Raw genomic sequence first — 19,437 nt, 5'->3', positions numbered from 1 at the left:
AAGAAAAAAACCAATTTCAGTTAACTCCTTTCACCACACATTGTAAATCATGAACAAATTTTCCATGCACTGTCATTTTCACAAAGCCTCATACATTGAGCACAATTTTTGGTGCTTCTTGAATTTTTCAGACATACATTCAAGCCATTAACTATGAGAGCTATTCTTCAAGAGAATTATAACAACTATACATACTACTTTGATTTAGTTACTTGATCTCAAAGGACTTTAAAATAAACACCACCAACCAAATCCAATGTAGAACTCTTTTCTACCGATTATTTATTACCTACTTTGGTGAGACAATTATTTTTACACTGCATTCTTAGAAGGCCAGATAAAGAAAAATATTTGGCATGCAAAACATTAACTCAAACTACTTTACAAGGACATAAATTATTATATATCAACTTTGATGATTATCTATGGTTTTCATTTATTCATGATTCCCCTTATCTACCAGTACCAAGGATAATTTACAGTTAACTTTATTTTTCTAATTTAGAATAGGCCTGGTGACTAATTATAATTTAACCAAGCCACTTTAGTTTCAAGTCTTTCTCACAGCTGTCACACACAAGTCACTTAAGAATACCAAGGGGTGTGTGTGTGTGTGTGTGTGTGTGTGTGTGTGTGTGTGTGTGTGTGTGTTTTAGGATTTGTAAAGAGTTGGGTGACAATGTGGAGCAAGGCAAGAAAGAAAATAACAGACCAACTTAATAAATAACTTAGGAGGCCTAAATAAAGTTTACCATAAAATGTATACCCCCTACAGAATAAAAACTTAAGAACAACAAATAAACCTAATAAACCACTCTGCAGATCTAACAATAAATGGCAAATAAATCCTTACATTTTGAAATTTTATTTAACATGAACATGTATGCAGGCTCAATTCTCCTGGATAGTGACAGCACTTGACATTTTAAGAGAGTAACTACTATCTATAATCCCTTGTTAAAGTTGAAGCAATTTCAGCATTAGACAGAGTCCTAATTGGAGAGTACTATATAAGGTAAATTTCAGAGTAGATTATTGTATGATACACTCATCTATCCTCATATCCAAACAGAAAGTGCTGAAAAGTCAAAAGTTAAAATCATGCATTGTTTTCTATTCCCAAAACAAACTAGTTAATAGGAACTTTTGCTTTGAAAAGGGCCATTATTTGAGGTATTAGCCTTAAAACAGACAGAAACAACATGCATGAGGGATGTGGTCCATATATTTTCTAGAAGTTGAAAAGACAGAATTTTTATCATTCTCTTTATACAAGAAGAACTTTAAAAATATCAAATCACATCTTAATTTTAGTCTGTAATTATAAATAAAACTATATTGAATAAATAAAATTAAAAAAAAACTATATTGAGATCTTGAGTTCTATATTGCAAAGCTGAGTACAGACTGTTCATATGTTAACATTTACAATGAATTAATTATTAAACAAACAATTTGTATTTTAACCAAAATATAAACAACTACTTAACATATTTTTTTCCTAGAAGGCTAAGTCACCATTCATTGATATACTTTCTTCTTAGTGGGTTGAAAAGATCTGCAGGGTATTAGTACTGACTCTGCCAATAACTAGTTTGGGACCTTGAAGAAGGCACTTAATCTCTATAAAATGAAGAGGTTTCATTTAAAAATAGATGGTTTCAAAGTCTTCATCCAACTAAATATTTATAGAAATTCTAATGTTTTAACTAGAAAATACTTACATGGTCTGAAACACCTAAAATTTTAGATGTCAGAAATTTCAAAATGATTGTCCCACAAAACCAAGCACTACCTTGAATTATCTAGAAAATAAACAAAATAGATAGAAGTCAGAAGACCAAAAGGTCCTTCTTCCTGGAAATTAAACCTCCTATTAATAAGTCTTAAGTGAAAGGGAAACACAAACTCAAAAAAAATTTTTTTTTAAATATGGTAATGAAAACTACATATTAGAAACTAAGGGATGCATGTAAATCAATGATCAGAAGAAAATTCATGGTCTCATAAACTTTTATCAATAAAAATGAAAGTAAATAAATGAAAAGCTTGACTCAAATATCTAGATAAAGAACAACAAAATAAACGAAACACATGAAAAGAAATATTCAAGAGAAGAATAGTCTATTATATTTAGACCTATGTGCATCCATTTTGTTGTTCTTTACTTCTTCTGGATGTTCTAACATTCCTTCTCTCATCATTTACTTCCTGTTTCAAGGACTTCTATTAATCATTATTTAAGGGTTGCTCTGCTAGCAACAAATTCTTAGTTTTCCTTCATCTGAGAACATGTTTTACTTTCCCCTTCATTCCTAAAAGACACGTTCACTGGATATATAACTTGTGGTTGACAATTCTTTCCAGCATTTACAAATGTTGTGCCACCTCCTTCTGGCTCCCATAGTTTCAGATGAGAAGTCTGCTGTAAATTCGAATCAGTTTTGCCCTAAAGGTAATGCATCATTTCCCTCTGTCTGCTTTCAAGACTTTCTTTGCCTTTAGTTTGCAGAAGTTGAATTATGATGTGTCTTGGCATGGATCTTGTTGGCTTTATCCTACTTGGGATTAACTCAGTTTCTTGACTCTGTAGAGTTACGTCTTTTACCAAATTTGGAAAGTTCTCAGCCATTACTTCTTTTTTTTTTTTAAACATCTTTATTGGAGTATAATTGCTTTACAATGGTATGTTAGTTTCTGCTTTATAAAAAAGTGAATCAGTTATACATATACACATGTCCCCATATCTCTTCCCTCTTGCGTCTCCCTCCCTCCCACCCTCCCTATCCCACGCCTCTAGGTGGTCACAAAGCACCAAGCTGATCTCCCTGTGCTATGTGGCTGCTTCCCACTAGCTATCTATTTTATGCCATTACTTCTTCAAATACTTTTTCAGGCCCACTCTCTTTTTCCTCTCCTGTGGAACTTCCATGATACAAATATTAAATCTTCTGTTATTGTCCCACACTTCCCTAAGCCTCTATCATTTTTTTCCAGTTACTTTTCCTCTGTTGTTTAGATTGGGTAATTTCTATTGTTCTATCTTCAAGTACACTAATTGCTTTCTTTGTTATATTCATTCTTCTATGAAGCTCATTCACTGTTTTTTATTTCAGTTACAGTATTTTTCAAGTTATTCTTTTTTAAAAAAAATTCCCAAATTATTCCTTTTTTTAAAAAAAAATTTCTATTTCTTTGGTGATATTTTGTTTGCTTCTAGAGTACTTATAATTACTCACTGAAGTATTTTTATGATGACTGCTTTAAAATTCTTGCCAAATAATCCCAACATCTTACTCATCTGAGTGTTAACATCTCTTTATTGCCTTTTCTCATTCAAGTTGTAATTTTCCTTATCCTTATTACATGATAAGTGGTTTTACCCATTTTTTTAAAAAAAATTTAAATTTCAAAAATATCAGATTTATTCAGATACTATGTATTTTTTCTCCCTAATATATATGGCATATTTTCAAAAATATGGTTTTTGTTTGTTGCCAAAGAATAGAAATGCAATTAACTTTTGAATATTAATCTTATATCTAGCCATGTTATTGAATTTTTATAATTTCTAATAATTATTGTGTTTTATATGTAAATAATGATATAATAAATTTTGATTTTTCTTTCCATTTCTTTTCTAATCCTGTTATTTACTTTCTTGCTTTTACATGTTTGAACCTTTAATAAAATGTGAAAAAACATATTTATCTTGATCTTCATAAATGGAATACTCCAAATATCTCTCCTGCAAAACCAATGACTGCTGAAGAATTTTATTGGGTTAAGTAAACTCCCTGCTATTTCTTCTGTGCTAAGAGTTTTTATCATAAATGGGTGTTTAATTTTATCAAATTTATTTTCTGCATCTAATGAGATGATCATAAAGTATTTTTCTCCTTTAATTTGCTAGTGTGATAATTTACATTTATAAATTTTCCAGAAACATCTTTGCACTCCTGGGATGAACCCAATTTGACAAGAATGGATTATCCCTTTTTCTTACAAAAACAGGTGTTTTTGTAAGAAAAAGTGTTATTTCACAAAATAGCTTTGCTATTTCTTTTTGATGGTCTTCCATAAAAAAGACATAAGAAAAAAGACATAAAAAAGACATAAAAAGCCAGAATGTCTTCTGCGTTGTTCAGATGAACTACCATGACTAATTTCTCCCTTTTGCAAGAGATTGATGGTATTAATTTTATCAGTTTTAAAACATAAATATAAGCTGAACATTCATTATATCTTAACTGTTCTCTCCTTAGATTTTTGTTTCTTTGAAATTCTTGACTTGAAAGCTTTTTATTCTTTGCAGTCTAAAATTGAAAATATTTAAGACAATAAATTTTCCTCTGAACACAACTTTGGCAGAATTCCCTAAACATCCACAGATACTGCTCTATTTGTTGTCATTTTTCAGTAATTTGTAATTAAAATTTTGACTTCCTTTTGAGTTAAATTATTAAATAAAAATCTTTAAATTTTCTGTTGATTTCTTGGTTTAATCTTTAAAAAAACAAGCTTTGCCAATTTTTCTGAAGTAAAAAAAATCAAATATTAGAAGGGTCATATCATTCAATAACAAGTGTATTTTCACCATAGGGGATGGGAGAATGCTTCCAGCAATAAGAAACTGGCAACTCATTCCATTTTGTTTGTTTGTATTCTGAGTGGCAATCTACCCTCTTATCATTTCCAGTTTTACTGTACCAATATAAAATATGTAATCATAGAGTTCTTCAATATGGTAGATTTTATTTTTTAGTAGGAGTACATTAAAGACCTAGAGAAAAAGAATGTCATCTGTCTGATATTATGAGAATTAGTCATTGCAGTGCCTACTTAATAAGGTACTTATTTTACTTTGTAACATAACATACAAATATAGAGGTAATATGGGCCATCCATTTGTACATTTGCAAAGAAGTCAAACAAAGATCAGGTAGTGGCTGAGTTGAAATAAAAAGGGACTGGAAGATTGTAGGGAAAATGTTAAAAGGACAAAAATAATAAGAGTCTAAAGTTGGAAGCCAAAGGAAAGATAGATGATGGATATATGTAGAGAAAAGAAAAAGGGAAAGTGGGGACAGAACTACAGACTGAGTTATTTTGAAGAGAAGGTTAGTAAACCTAAAGAAAGAAACTCAAAGCAAATAGAAAAAAAAATTAAAAGCAAGGTAGTAGGGTATAGCAGAAGGAAAAGTAAAGAAGAAAGGCCTGAGGGTAGTGCTGAAATAAATGAACTAACTTCTTGAAAATGACTTGTAGATGTCGCTAAGGAGTGTTTCCCACCTTATGTAAGTAGCTATTCATAATATTTACTAACTATAAATCATTCATTTTTAAAGCATATTATCTGTATTCAGTTTATAGAAATAAAAAAGGATTTGAAGAAATTGTGTTAAAAATGTTGAAGCTTACCCAAAAGTGGAGTCCAGATGCACCCAATCTTTGAATTTTATTTCTCTTTAGAATTATCACCTAAAATGCATATGACATAAAATAACACAATTAAATTAAATTAACTTTTTTAAAATTACATTTCAAAAATTACACAGCCACCCCCTTCCATCTTGGCTATAACCAGCCATTTTCCTTCTTAATTGTTGATTTTTCTGAATTTGGACATGGAAAATTTCCTTGGGGTGAAAGCCAAATGCTTTGTGTACCAAAAAGTTGACCCTAGAATCAAGTTAATTCCTCACTGAGTTACTTGGGACGTTTTATGCAGGGCAACTCCTCTGAGGAGATAGATGGTGTGTGGAAGGTATGTCCATGCAAGCGTACGTGTAAGTTACCCAGCAAAATTAGTGGTCTAAATTAACATGAAAATCCTTCCTCTCCAAACTCCCAAATATTTTAAAATGTTTAAAAAATATATATCTAACTGAATTTATATGAAAGAAAAGGAACTTTCCAGGTTCCAGAGAAAAGAAGGTGATTTTTAAAAAGTAAAACATTAATTAGGAGAGTTTTTAAGGAGTTGGCAGTTTTTAAGGAGGTCTGTAGAACAGGGTTACAACTATGGGCTTGTATTAAAAGGAAGGGCAGCAGAAGAAGACTTGGGACTATGAAAGGTAAGAAACTGGAATTAAGACTCATGCATACAGCTGGGGTCCTCAAAAACTATACCCTTGGTGCTATCGACTGAATGTTTACGTCCCTCCACCGATCCTGTGTTGAAACCCTAAGCCCCAATGTGACATATTTAGAGGTGGAAACTTTGTGAGGTAATTAGATCATGAAGGTGGGAACCTCATAAATGGGATTAGTGCCTTTCTAAGGACAGACATGAGAGAGATGATCCCTCTCTCCATCATGGGAGGATACAATGAAGATATCTGTCTGCAAATCAAGAAGAGAGTCCTCATCAAAAACTAAGTCAGCTGACACCTTGATCTCGGACTTCCCAGCATCTAGAACTGTAAGAAATAGATTTCTGTGTAAGCCACCCATTCTGGTATTTTTGTTATAGCAGCTTGAACTGACAAAGACATGCAGGGACTAGGAATACTCCTCCTATTATCTCTACAAGTTGGTAAGGTATTTGTTTATTCCCAAGTTTGTGTTGGAAAAACAAAAGGCTCCAATGAAAAACAAATCTTAGGCCTGTGTATTACTAAGATTTGGAGGAGAATTTTGCATCATCTGATTGGCCCAAGATGAGCCAGGATTCCTGAACTTCCAACAATAGGAAAATATAAATGTACCAGATTACACAATGCAAAATTGTTTGTAAATGCAAAATACAAGAAATAAACAAAATGCCCAGACTTAGGAGAGTGGCTGAATTATCTATGGAATATGCAGAAGGGAATACTTACTATGAAATTACAAGAAAGAATGAAGATCTCCGTGAACTGATATGTAGTGATATCTAGGAAAGGTTGCTAAGTGATACCCAGAATAGGTTGATAAATCAAAATGCAAAAGACTATAGTATGCTACCTTTTATGTAAGTAGGAGGGGGGATAATAAAATATACATGTAATATTTATTAGTGCAAAAAAGAAAAAAAAAACAACTAAATGGGTAAACCAGAAAACCAATGAGATATCTCACTTATAAGAAATAGGTAGGACCAAGGTAAAAAGAAAGGTGGACAGAATGGGGTGGAAGGAATGAGAGGGAGTGACATTTTCTGAGTATAAGATTTATATATTTCTTATTGTTAGAAACATGGTAATATTTCACTACAAAAATAAATTAAGTAATTAAAATCAATCAGGATGGAACTCCTGCTTCTGGTCAAATTGGTATAACAGGAAACACATTTACTTTCTCATCTGAAACAACTAAGCACTAGCAAAATAGATTATAAGAGACTACTATGAAAAATTAGATGCCAACAAATTAAATAGCAAGAAAAAAATGGATTCATTTCTAGATGCATATAATCTACCAAGACAGAATCACGAAGAAACAAAAACTCTGAACACATCTATGACTAGTAAGGATATTGAATCAGTAATCAAAAATCTCTCAACAAAGAAAAACCAGGACCAGTTGGCTTCACTGGTGAATTCTACCAAACATTTATAGAAGAATTAATGTCAGTCCTTCTCAAGCTCTTCCAAAAAATTAAAGAGAAAGAAACAATTCCAAACATATTTCATGAAGCCAGCATGACTCTGATATCAAAGCCAGACAAGGACACTACAAGAAAACTAAACCATAGACAAATATCCCAGGTGAACACAGATGCAAAAATTCTCATTAAAATACTATCAAACTAAATTTAACATCACATTAAATGAATCATACACCATGATCAAGTGATATTTATCTTTGCCATGCTAGGATGGTTCAACATATGTAAATCAATTAATGTGATACACTATGTTAACTGAATAAGGGATAAAAATCACACAATCATTTCAATCAATGCAGAAAAGAATTTGCCAAAATTTGACATCCTTTCATGATAAAAACTCTCAACAAACTAAAAATAAAGGGAAAGTATCTCAATATAATAAAGACCATATCTGAATACACTCAGTGGTGAAAAACTGAACGCTTTTCCTCTAAAATCAGGAACAAGGCAAGGATGTCAACTCCCACCATTTCTATCCAATACAGTACTGAAGTCCTAGTTAGAGCAATTAAGCAAGAAAAAGAAATAAAAGGTATAAAAATTGAGAAGGAAAATGTAAAATTATCTCTGTTCACAGATGGCATGATCTTCTATGTAGAAAACACTAAAGATTCTACATACACACACACACATAAACTGTTAGAATAAACAAGTTCTGCAAAGTAGCAGGATACAAACTCAACAAAGAAACTATGTTGCATTTCTATACACTAACAATGAACTATCTAAAAAGGAAATTAAGAAAACAATCTCACTTACAATAGCCTCAAAAAGAATAAAATATTAAGAATAAACATAACCAAAGAGGTGAAAGACTTATACACTGAATACATTGCTGAAAGAAATTAAAGAAGACACAAATGAAAAGACAGTATTTGTCTTTCTCTGTCTGACTTACGTCACATAATTATGCCCTCAAGTTCTATCCATGCCGTCACAGATGGTAGGAAAACCTTTAGCTACCATTTCCAGGGTCCTTCATTTGCGTGAGCCAGACTGAGATCTAATATTATATTCCTTTCATCTGAAGGACCTCCTTTAACATAAAAGTCATAAAGTCTTTATTTTGCCTGCATTTTTGAAAGATATGTTTGCTGGATATAGAATTATAGATAGTATTTTTAAATATTTTAAAGATGCTGCTTGACTGTTTTGTTGCTTGCACTTTTTTCTTATGAAAAATCTGACATCCTTACTCTTTGTTCTTCTGTATTTAACATGTCTTAATTCTCTTGCTACTCCCAAGATTTTTTCTTTATTGCTGATCTTTAACAATTTGATAATATGCTTACTCTAGCTCTATGATTTTTGTATTTGAGATTCACTGATATTCTTCATCTCTGAGATTATAATTTTCAGCAAATTTGGAAAATTTTTGGTCATTATTTCTTCAAATATTTTTCTACTTCCTCCAGACTCCCCTCATTTAGAGATGTACTGTACTTTTCCTATATGAACTGTGAACTGTAAAGGAGGGATTGGAATATCATCATTTTGCAATCCCTACTGAATTAATGGATCTGGTACTAAGCGCTGATCATAAAAAGAGAGGCACCAGATAATATGTGCCTCCTGACTGAAGAACAATACTATATACTTGCCAAAGGAATTAAATCTGAACATGTCCAGGTTTTAGACCCAAGTATTAATATAAATACAGAAGACAAAAGAAGATGTAAAGCAGCACCATGAGGATTCAGGAGCAAAATCTAGACCACAGGACCCTTCACATGTTCAGTGACCCAGGTAAAAAAAAATATCCCAGGGAAAAAAACAGGGAGACATATTGGAAACCTACAGATAAAAATAGAAACTTAAGTGATGAAACTATAAAGAAAAGCTTGGAGTGATCACCATAGTCATGATAGTCACTACTGTTTTAGAGCAGCTCAAGGGAGTTATGATTGAGGCAGGTTACATGGAAGGCTTCTAGAATGGTGAGAAAAGTTCTGGTTTTGACTTGATGGTAGTTTAAGGATGTTTGCCAAATAACAGTCCACTAATCAGTACTTATCAGTACTAGTCAGAACTAAGTACATAAAACATTGGTTTTATGAGGTTTTCTACATCTGTGCTACATTTTAAAATAAAAAATGTTTTCATAAAAAGAGGTGGATGAGCACACTGTTACAAGTCCTCTACTTTGTAATACTGAAAAAGTCTGACAAAATGTTGAAAAGAAAGGGCCTATGTCTTTTGGGAGAGAGAAAGAGGAGAAATTACTTACTGGGAGGCAAAAAAAAAAAAAAAGGTCTGGGGAGAAAAAATGTTAAAAACCTAAATCTCAAAAGATCCAATCAATGCATGATACATGGAAAAGTGCTATATTTTGGTATTTCTGTAGTAAGTTATCACTTCTGGTCATTGTGGAAAGAGAACATCCTAGGAACATTCCAGTGGAGAACATTCCAGGTTCTGGCTTTTGAATATCGGAAGTGTGACTATAAGGTAATAAAACTGATTTACGGAACCACCATTCCAAATACAACTCTGAGCGTTATTCCATGAAAGTAAGTCACATGAAGAAACTACACACTTACTATAATTATGTTGCCACTGCTCAAAACAGTTTGGAACTCCTCTTTATAAACTATCTTTAGAGATTATTTCCTTATGGGTGCAAGAAAATAGGTCTTATTACTTTGTTGTCACACTATATTTTGATCAAGATCTGTATTACCCAGCCCAATCACCCACCTTATTCACAAGACTTTGGTCGTCTCCAAAAATCAAATCCACCCTTAAAAGACGAAGATTTGCCACCGCTGAGGATATTCGAAAGAATGTGCCACAGCCTGTGAAGGCAATTCAGAGGAGTTCCAAAAATGTTTTGGGCAATGGCAGTGTCACTGCAATAAGTATTTAGCCTACTGAAGTGACTTAGAAGGAAATAACTAATTTTTATCATAAATTATGGCATATTTTAAAAAGTAAGTCTTATTACCTTATTATTTAAAAAAATTTTTACTTGGGCATTGCCTTAAAAAGGTACTTTCCTTATATTATTTTTCAAGGATGAGATAGACAAAAGGCATTACCTGGGAAAAATTTTTCATGTGAGCAGTAATCCAGAAAGGGCCTTATTTATTCTCCTTAACCTATATTAAATGGGTAAACTTGCTATTTGACAGGTTAAAAAAAATCTTCACGAGCTTAACAAACACTTACCAATGTCATCAATAGAGACGAAGAATAATAAGAAGATAAATACATTGGATTTCCAAACATCAACACAAAACAAAGGAGAACCGAAACCTGAAAATTGAAGAAAATAAATACATTTTATAGTTATTAGATAGATAGCATAATGCATACTTTGTCTACAGGGATACAGTCATTTCCAATACAAACTTTTATTTGCATAAAAAAGATTAATAAATAGATCCTGACCAAGTGATAACAGAATTTCAACACACTGATAGGTTCCAAGTATTTTCAACACCATAAATACTATATAGCAGATTTTTTTTCCCCCTATTTTCAACTTGGTACAAAGAAAACAGGAAAAATCTTATTGTTTCTATTAACTCAATAATGCAGGGATATAAGTAAGACTTACTTATAACTATTAGTTTTCTAATCTGATTTTTGTTGAACTACTTGAGGATTTCCCTCACTAAGGAAGCTTTATTTTATGTTCTTACCTAAAAGATTTTTATTTTTTATTCTCTTAAGGGATATGTGTTTGGAAACTAATATAAAAAAACAATAATGAAAAAACATAAATTTCACAGAGTGTCATATTCATGGAAAGTGTTAAAAATCTCAGGACTCAGGGAGAAAAGGCAGTTACAAAAGTAGTGACAATAATAATAAAAAAACAAAAAATTTTTTAAAGTTTCAGAGAATACAAAACATCTACAGTCTAGTTGAAAGTATAGTTGCTATAATATGACATTCAGTTATCCTTCTAAATATTATCAACATCATATGTATTAAATACTACTTGGGAGGAGGTATATAAAACAGTCAGTTCTATTTTATAAACCCTGAGATCTTATTTTAATATATTACTTATAAATATTAAAAATGTTACCAGGTGTACAACAGAAACTAATAAAACATTGTAAAGCAATTATACTCCAATAAAGATATTCAAAAAACTGTCACCATGTTCATATAGATGATCTTCTGAAATTTTTTTGGCTCAATGTACCCCACAACATACATGGGAAATAATGAGGCGATCTGAAATAAAAATATAAAAAAAGCAGAAGTGAAAAAATGTAGAAGAGCATTTCACTATTCATAAGCAAAGTAAATATAAGAGGAGAGTTATATTTCCAATAATGATTGTCAAAGTAATGTGAACCAACCTTCTCACTGAGAACTAGAATAGCTCGAAAAAATAATAAAAGTAACTGTATGAAAGTCACAGCTTACTAATACAGCAAAAAAAGAATTAGGAAGCTAAGACCAGAGGAAAAGCGGAAATCTATAGAGATGAGCATGACATTTTGGGTCACTTTTCTTCCAGAGGCATCTGCCAATTCTAACAGAAGCAGATGACTGCCAGCTGAGAGGCAGTTGAGAGATTTCCACACACTTAGCAGAGATCTCATTCTTGGGGTTACCTGACTGCTAAGTCCCCAAGCTTTGGTTTGGGATTTCAAAGGGTTATACTATAAGAGAGAACCAGAAATCAAAGCAGTGCTCCAAAATACTGAAGCCCACCTTTGAATTATCTCATTCTCTGATGGCATGAAGGAGATTAAAGATTGTTAGTCCCTGTATTTGCCTGCTGGAAACAAATTTAATTTTCTCTGGAAGAAGTTAATATCTTAGTCTCAAATTAACTGTACAATTGTTCATGTACAATGTCTAATACCACATCAAAACTAATCAGATACAGGAGGAGATAAGACATTATCACTAAGACAAAAGAAACAGATCTATGAAGAATCTAAATCTAGTTCAGGGATCAGCAAACTTTTTATGTAAAAAGCCAGATAGTAAATATGTTAAGACTTGTAGGCCACGTACAGTCTCAATTGTATACTCTTCTTCTTCTTCTACATTTTTTTAAACAATACTATAAAAATGTAAAAATGACTCTTAGCTCACAAACCATGCAAAAACATGTCTGGCATCATCAAAGACTTTATGTTTGACATATGCATGGAAATAACAGATAAGATTGAAAATTCCAGGAGGGTACTGAAAGCCATAAAAAAAAGAACCAAATTTAAAATATACAACTAAATATTACAATAATCAATAATAAGAAGTCAAAGATGGGTTTAAGCAGGTTGAATACAGCCAAACAAAGAAGTGATAAATTGGAAGATAGGTCAGAAGAAAGTATAAAATGACAAAGGGATGAACAACATGTGAAAGAACATAAGAGATGTAGAGCATATAGTATAAAGGTCATACTTTACATGTCAGAAAGGGCTGAGGGAATTAAGTAAAATCTATACTTAAAGACATTATACCTGATAAGCCCCCAAAATCTATAGAAAAAGAATCAAGCACTGACTCATAAAAGTATTAGTAGCCCCTAGCAAGGGATAAATTAAAACAAACAAAACCCAACCACACATAGGCATGTCATAGTAAAAACGGCTTATAACCAAAGGCAAAGAGAAAACTCTTAAAAAGGGTCTGAGACTAACTGACTTTAAGACTTACTACAAAGCTGCAGTAATCAAGACAGCATGGTACTGGAGAAAAAATAGACAAATTGATCAAAGGAATAAAATAGAGGGTCTAGAAACAGATCCACACAATTATAGGCAACTGAGCTTTGACAACGGCGCAAAATGGAGAAATGACAGTCTTTTCAACAAATAGTGCTGGAAGACTTGGACACGCACGCATTAAAAAAAATAAATCTAGACCTAGATCTTACACCTTTCAAAAAACTTACTCAAGTGTATCTTAGAGCTAAATGTAGAACACAGACTAAAAAACTTCTAAAATATAATACAGGAGAAAATCAAGGTGATCTTATTTGAGGATGAGTTTTTAGCTATGACATCAAAAGCATGATCCATGAAAGAAAAAAACTGATAAACTGAACTTCCTTAAAATTAAAAACCCCAGCTCCACAAAAGACACTATTAAGAAAACTAAAGACAAGTCAGGGACTGTGAGAAAATCTTTGCATAACCCATATCTGATAAAGGTTTGGTATGTAAAATGTACTAAGAACTCTTAAAACTCAGAAATAAGAAAACAAATAACCCAATTTAAAAATGGTCAAAAGATGTGAACAAATAACCTAACCAAAGAAGATCTACAGAGGGCAAATAAGCACATGTAAAGATGTTAAATCCAATACTACATTAGGAACTGTAAATTGGAACAAGGAGATACTGCTACACACTTAATAGAATGGCTGAAATCCCAAAACCTGACAAAATCGGCAATTTCTTACAAAACTAAACATAGTCTTACCATACAATCCAACAATCACACTCCTGGGTATTTACCCAATTAAGCTGAAATCTTATGCCCACTCAAAACCTTCACATGAATGTTTAGGGAATCACCAAAGACTGGAAGCCGCCATGATGTCCTTCAAGAGTTGAATGGATAAACAAACTGTGGTACATCCAGACAATGGAATATTATTCATCAATAAAAAGAAACGAGCTACCAAGTCATGAAAAGACATGGAGGAACCTAAAATACATATGGCTAAGTGAAAGAAGTCAGTCTGAAAATGTGACATTTTATTTTGGTGGTACTTTATTTCATTAAAAATTGTACAGCTCTACTGTGAATTACAGTATTAACATTTATTTTAGGGGACTGCATTCACAATAATAATTATGACTGGACCCAGGAATTCTTTTCTTTGGGCCTTTGAAAAGTCTCATGCAATTTAACATTTAGTGGTAACCAGATTATGAATTTGTTGTAGAAGTAAAACAACAATGGATAATTCATTCAAGAATTCCAAAGAGATTTTCATTTCAAGAGGTGCCAGTTGAAGATGGTAATACTTTCAAATAATAACCAATTTACCTGAATATAGCTTCCCAGAACTTTACTTATAACTTAATTGCTTGGAGCTTAAAGTATAGTTTTCTTAGAAACGATGCTATAAATTCAAATCCATTCAATGGATACTAGAGGGCCAATGCTATCTCCACCCTAAAGAAACTTATTTGCTGGTGGTGTGGAAAAAAACGCAAGGACACAAATATCTCTGCAAACTTCGTTTCAACACATTATCAAGTGCCTCATAAAGCAAGCTCAAGCAAGGCCATAGAATCTCAGAGTCAAAGAATGCATAAATTGTTATAAGTATATTCTATAGATCAACTACCCAGAATTTGGGAGTTTGGTGCTAATATCTTACTCTCAAACTTCCTGTCATTTTTTCTTCTCCCAGCGTAAATACCTTACTACCTACCTCCTCCCCCAAAATGGATGGGGAAGGCATAAAGTGGTTCCAACTAAAATTCCAGCTAACAGATAATCAGAACTTTACTGGGTTTAAGAAATTTGTCCCTTTTATTAAGCTTAGAGTCTCTACCAAGGATCCCTCTGCTATTTTTTTTTCAGCTTTATTGAGATATACTTAAAACATTGTGCAAGTTTAAGGTGTACAACCTGTTGATTTGATACACATATATTACAGTATTATTACCACTGCAGTGTGAGCTAACACCTTCATCACGTCACGAAATTCTCATTTCATTTTTGTGGTGAGAACATTTAAGATCTACATTCTCACCAAGGTTCAAGTATATAAAACAATAACGTTAACTACAATCTATGTGATAGATCGCCAGAACTTATTCATCTTCCAGTTGCAAGTTTGTACCCTTTGTCCAATATCTTCCTACTTCCCATACCCCTCTGGCCCTGGTAGCCACCATTCAACTCTCTGTTTCTATAAGTTTGGTTTTTTTAGATTCCAAACTAAATACTAATACGTGATACTAATATTATATCCCGTGATATAATACAGTATTTGTCTCTGTCTGACTTATGTCACTTAGCATAATGCCCTCAAGGTCCATCTATGTCCTATGGCAGAATTTCCTTTTTCTCATGGCTGAGTAATACTCCATTGTATATACATGTAGCGCATCTTCTTTATCCATTCATCTGTTGACAGACACTTAGGTTATTTCCATACCTTGGCTATTATGAATAATCCTGCAATAAACATAGAAAGGCAGATAATCTCTTCAATATTCTGTTTTCATTTCCTTTGGATATATACCCAGAAGTGGGATTACTAGAGCATATGGTAGTTCAATTTTAAATTTTTTGAGGAGCCTCCATACTGTTTTCGATAGTGGCTGCACCAATTTACATTTCCACCAACAGTGCACAAGGGTTCCCTTTCCTCCACATCCTCACCAACACTTGTTATCTCTTATTTTGATGATATTAATCTCTTATCAGATATAAGACAAGTGAGATTACATCAAAGTAAAAACCTTCTGCATAGCAAAGGAAACACCAAAAGGGTAAACAGCAACCTATGGAACGGGAGAAAATACCCCATATATCCGATAAGGGGTTATATCCAAAATATATAACGAACTCATATTACTCTAGCAAAAAACTGATAACAATTAAAAAATGGCCAAAGAACTGAACAGCTATTTATCCTAAGAAGGTATACAAATGGTCAATAGATATATGAAAAAACACTCAATATCATTAATCATCAGTGAAACGCAAATCAAAACCACAATGATATATTATCTCACACCTGTTAGGATGGCTATTTTCAAAAAAACAAACGACAAGTATTAGTGAGGATGTGAAAAAAAGGGAATCCTTTCACATTGTTAATGGGAATGCAAAATTATGCAGCTGCTAAGGAAAACAGTATGGAGGTTCCTCAAAAATTAAAAATAGAAATAGCATATGATCCAGCATTTCCACTTCTAAGTATTTATCCAAAGGAATTGAAAACAGAATCTTGAAGAGATATTAGCACTCTCATGTTCACTGCAGCCCTATTCACAATATCCGAGATATGGAAATAGCCTAAATGACAATCAACGGTCGAATGGATTTTAAAATGTTATACACATACAACAGAATAGTATCAGCCTTAAAAGAGAAGGAAATCCTACAACATGCAACAATATGGATGAGAATATTATGCTGAGTAAATTAAGCCAGTCACAGAAGGACAAATACTGCATGATTCCATTTATCAGAGGTATTTAGAATAGTCAAACTCACAGAAATAGATAACAGAATAGTGATTGCCAAGGGCTGAGGGGAAGAGGAAATGGGAAGTCGCTAATCAACACACATAAGATTTCAGTTATTCGAGATCAATAACTTCTAGAGATCTATTATACAACATGTGTCTATAGATAACAATACCTATATTGTACACTTAAAAATCTATTAAGAGGGTGTATCTCATGTTCAGTGTTCTTACCACACACATACACACAAATACACTTTAAAAAAATTTAAGGCTCATTACATAAAAATAAAAGGACTATATAACAACTGTGCACATAATGATGTTCCATCAAAATGTTTAAAGCAAGAATTTACACAGCTAAAAGTAGATACAGACGATACAGACAAATCACTGTTATAATGGAAGACTTCAACACATTCCTCCTCTAGTAACTGAAAGCAAACAAAAATAGTAGAAATCTAAAAGATTAGAATAATACAATTAACAAACTTTGCTTAACATACGTAGAACCCCATATCTAACAAATATAATCAATCTTCTAAAATGCAACAAAAATAGAAAATACCTGGGAACAAATCTAATGAAAGATCTGTAAGACCTCTAAAAATCTATATTAACATTATTGATAGAAATTAAGAACTAAATAAGTAGATATATATCATGTTCTTTGATCAGAAGACAATATTTTAAAGATCTTAAAAATTTTTATTTACTGCAATCACTGAACTTATTGTCAAACTGAAAAGGAAAGGAATACAGTATGTATATAAATTTGGGGATGGGGACAAGCTTAAATATAGGTTTTTGAGAGACACTGTGAGAAAGTGTGTCCAGCTCATTTAATAAAATAACTATAGTTGTTAAAAGGAAGTTCATAAATTTACTTTGTGAAGAAAATTAATCTTGACACTAATTATGAAAAATGTATCATACAGATTCTTATGTAGAAAAGCAATTAGGTAATACAGTAGACAATTAATTATGGTTTTACAAAAGGTACAGAAGTACTCTTTAAATGCATATTTCTTTTATTAATGCTTCATGAAAACTGAAGGCATTTTAGTAAGGAAATAAGACAACACAGCCAAGCATGTGGCCTTCTATAGAAAAGAGTTGAAAGACCCTAGAGATGCAACAAAAATAAATTGGAAAGTGTTGGTGCTCTGAAGTAGGCCGACATGATTTTAACTTAATCTCTGAGCCTCAGTGTCTTCATCTGTAATCATAAGTTAATAATACCCATGTGCCTGGACTCCTTGAGGATTAAATAAAATAAACTATAATACTGAAGTCTGGTATATGTTAGTCTCCCTTTCCCTCCTCTCATAGACCAATACTGTTAGGATATGCAGATCTAGACCCCCCTTCTTAAACATCATATTTACACTTTGGCTAAAAAAAAAAACACTTCACAGGGAAAATTGTGCTTAATAGCTGGACTGTTGCTATTTGAATTGCTGGTTGAAAAGTAAGCTCTCTCATTTAGATACAAGCAGCAGAATCAACATTCTGTTGTGAAAATGTAGAAAACTGACTTCTATTCTTGCCTCCTTTCATCATACTTCTCAAGATAAGTAGTTCTGAGGGTAGGGCAAAATTTGTTTCCATGAAACAATAAAGAGTTTTTAATCTGTTCAAATGCTTGGACCAATTTTGTTCCTGAAATCAGAAATGAGTACAGGCATTTAAAATAAACTTTAAATAAAACTGTGTATAAGGAATGAAACTATAAATCCCTTCTGTAAGCTAATTTTTGATTCCCTGTTAGTTTACACATATAGAATAAACTATATTTTAACCACTGTGGCCACAAGAAACATTGTCAAACTAATAGAGAGAAATCAACCTGTAGACTGAGTTTAACAACAAGATGCAAGGTCAGACAAAGCTTTCAGAAAGAGAAGCTGACATTTATAGTAAGAGTAGCTGCTTCTACATCCAGTGGAAGAAACATCAACTCCCCTTGGAAAAAACCATTTTGGTGACCTCTTTTAGTTTTGTAGATCAAAGGCAAGCAAGCACTCACTCTTCTTGAACAAAAGGTTTATTTGACTTGACAAAAAAAATTGTCCTTTCTCAGACGCTTGGTGTGTGAAATTTGATGTTCAGTAAAGACAAAGGAACTGGAAAAAAGTTTCATAAGGAGCTATGAGTCTCCTGGTGGAAAACATTTATGAGACTCACCAATACTTGAACATCTCCAAAACATTAATATAATCCTAATTTGGCAAGACAGAACCCCAAGGAACTTGAAAAACAAACACATTGTGTAGATGATAGAATTCTGAACTTGTGAGCTCACTCACAAGAACTGTACACCAGAACTGCACAGTCTTTTTTTAGGAGAAGCCTAGTTCTACAGACAGCATTTAGCTGATGCTGAAATTCCTCATGACTCAACTCAGCTATCTCAGCACTGCAGGTGCGCTATGAGACATTTACAAGAAAGAAAATGGTGCCACTCATAAGTAAAAGCACGGAGTCCAGGCCAATTTTAGTGTGAAGCACTTGGCATCTATGGCTGTTAGGAGTTTTCTATCTTCAAGAAGGTGAATTTGAGTTCTTGACGTCAATGCAAACCAGGGGGTTTTAAGTTCACACTTGGCCTCTGGTTCATTCAGAAAGCTGTAGGACAGGAAACAGGACTTGTCAGCAGGACAGATTCAGATATTTCTCTTCAGTGGGAGCTCTCAAAGAAGTCTTCATG

General features: G+C 32.7%; 1 protein-coding gene across 1 annotated transcript in view; it reads right to left on the bottom strand.

Moving 5' to 3' along the window:
- Positions 1-19,437, bottom strand: part of DPY19L2 (dpy-19 like 2) — an 86,439-nt gene that overhangs the window by 33,807 nt on the left and 33,195 nt on the right. The window contains exons 10-13 of the mRNA XM_057549977.1: positions 11,705-11,782; positions 10,763-10,849; positions 5,422-5,481; positions 1,725-1,805 (exon numbers count right to left, since the gene is read on the bottom strand). Of these exons, the coding sequence (XP_057405960.1) occupies positions 1,725-1,805; positions 5,422-5,481; positions 10,763-10,849; positions 11,705-11,782 (306 nt within the window). The remainder of the gene's footprint in view (positions 1-1,724; positions 1,806-5,421; positions 5,482-10,762; positions 10,850-11,704; positions 11,783-19,437) is intronic.

This window comes from Balaenoptera acutorostrata, chromosome 7 (genome assembly GCF_949987535.1).
Source record: "Balaenoptera acutorostrata chromosome 7, mBalAcu1.1, whole genome shotgun sequence".
NCBI lineage: Eukaryota > Metazoa > Chordata > Mammalia > Artiodactyla > Balaenopteridae > Balaenoptera > Balaenoptera acutorostrata.
The sequence above is the reverse complement of the archived record's forward strand: the minus strand, read 5'-3'. Positions and strand labels throughout refer to the sequence as shown.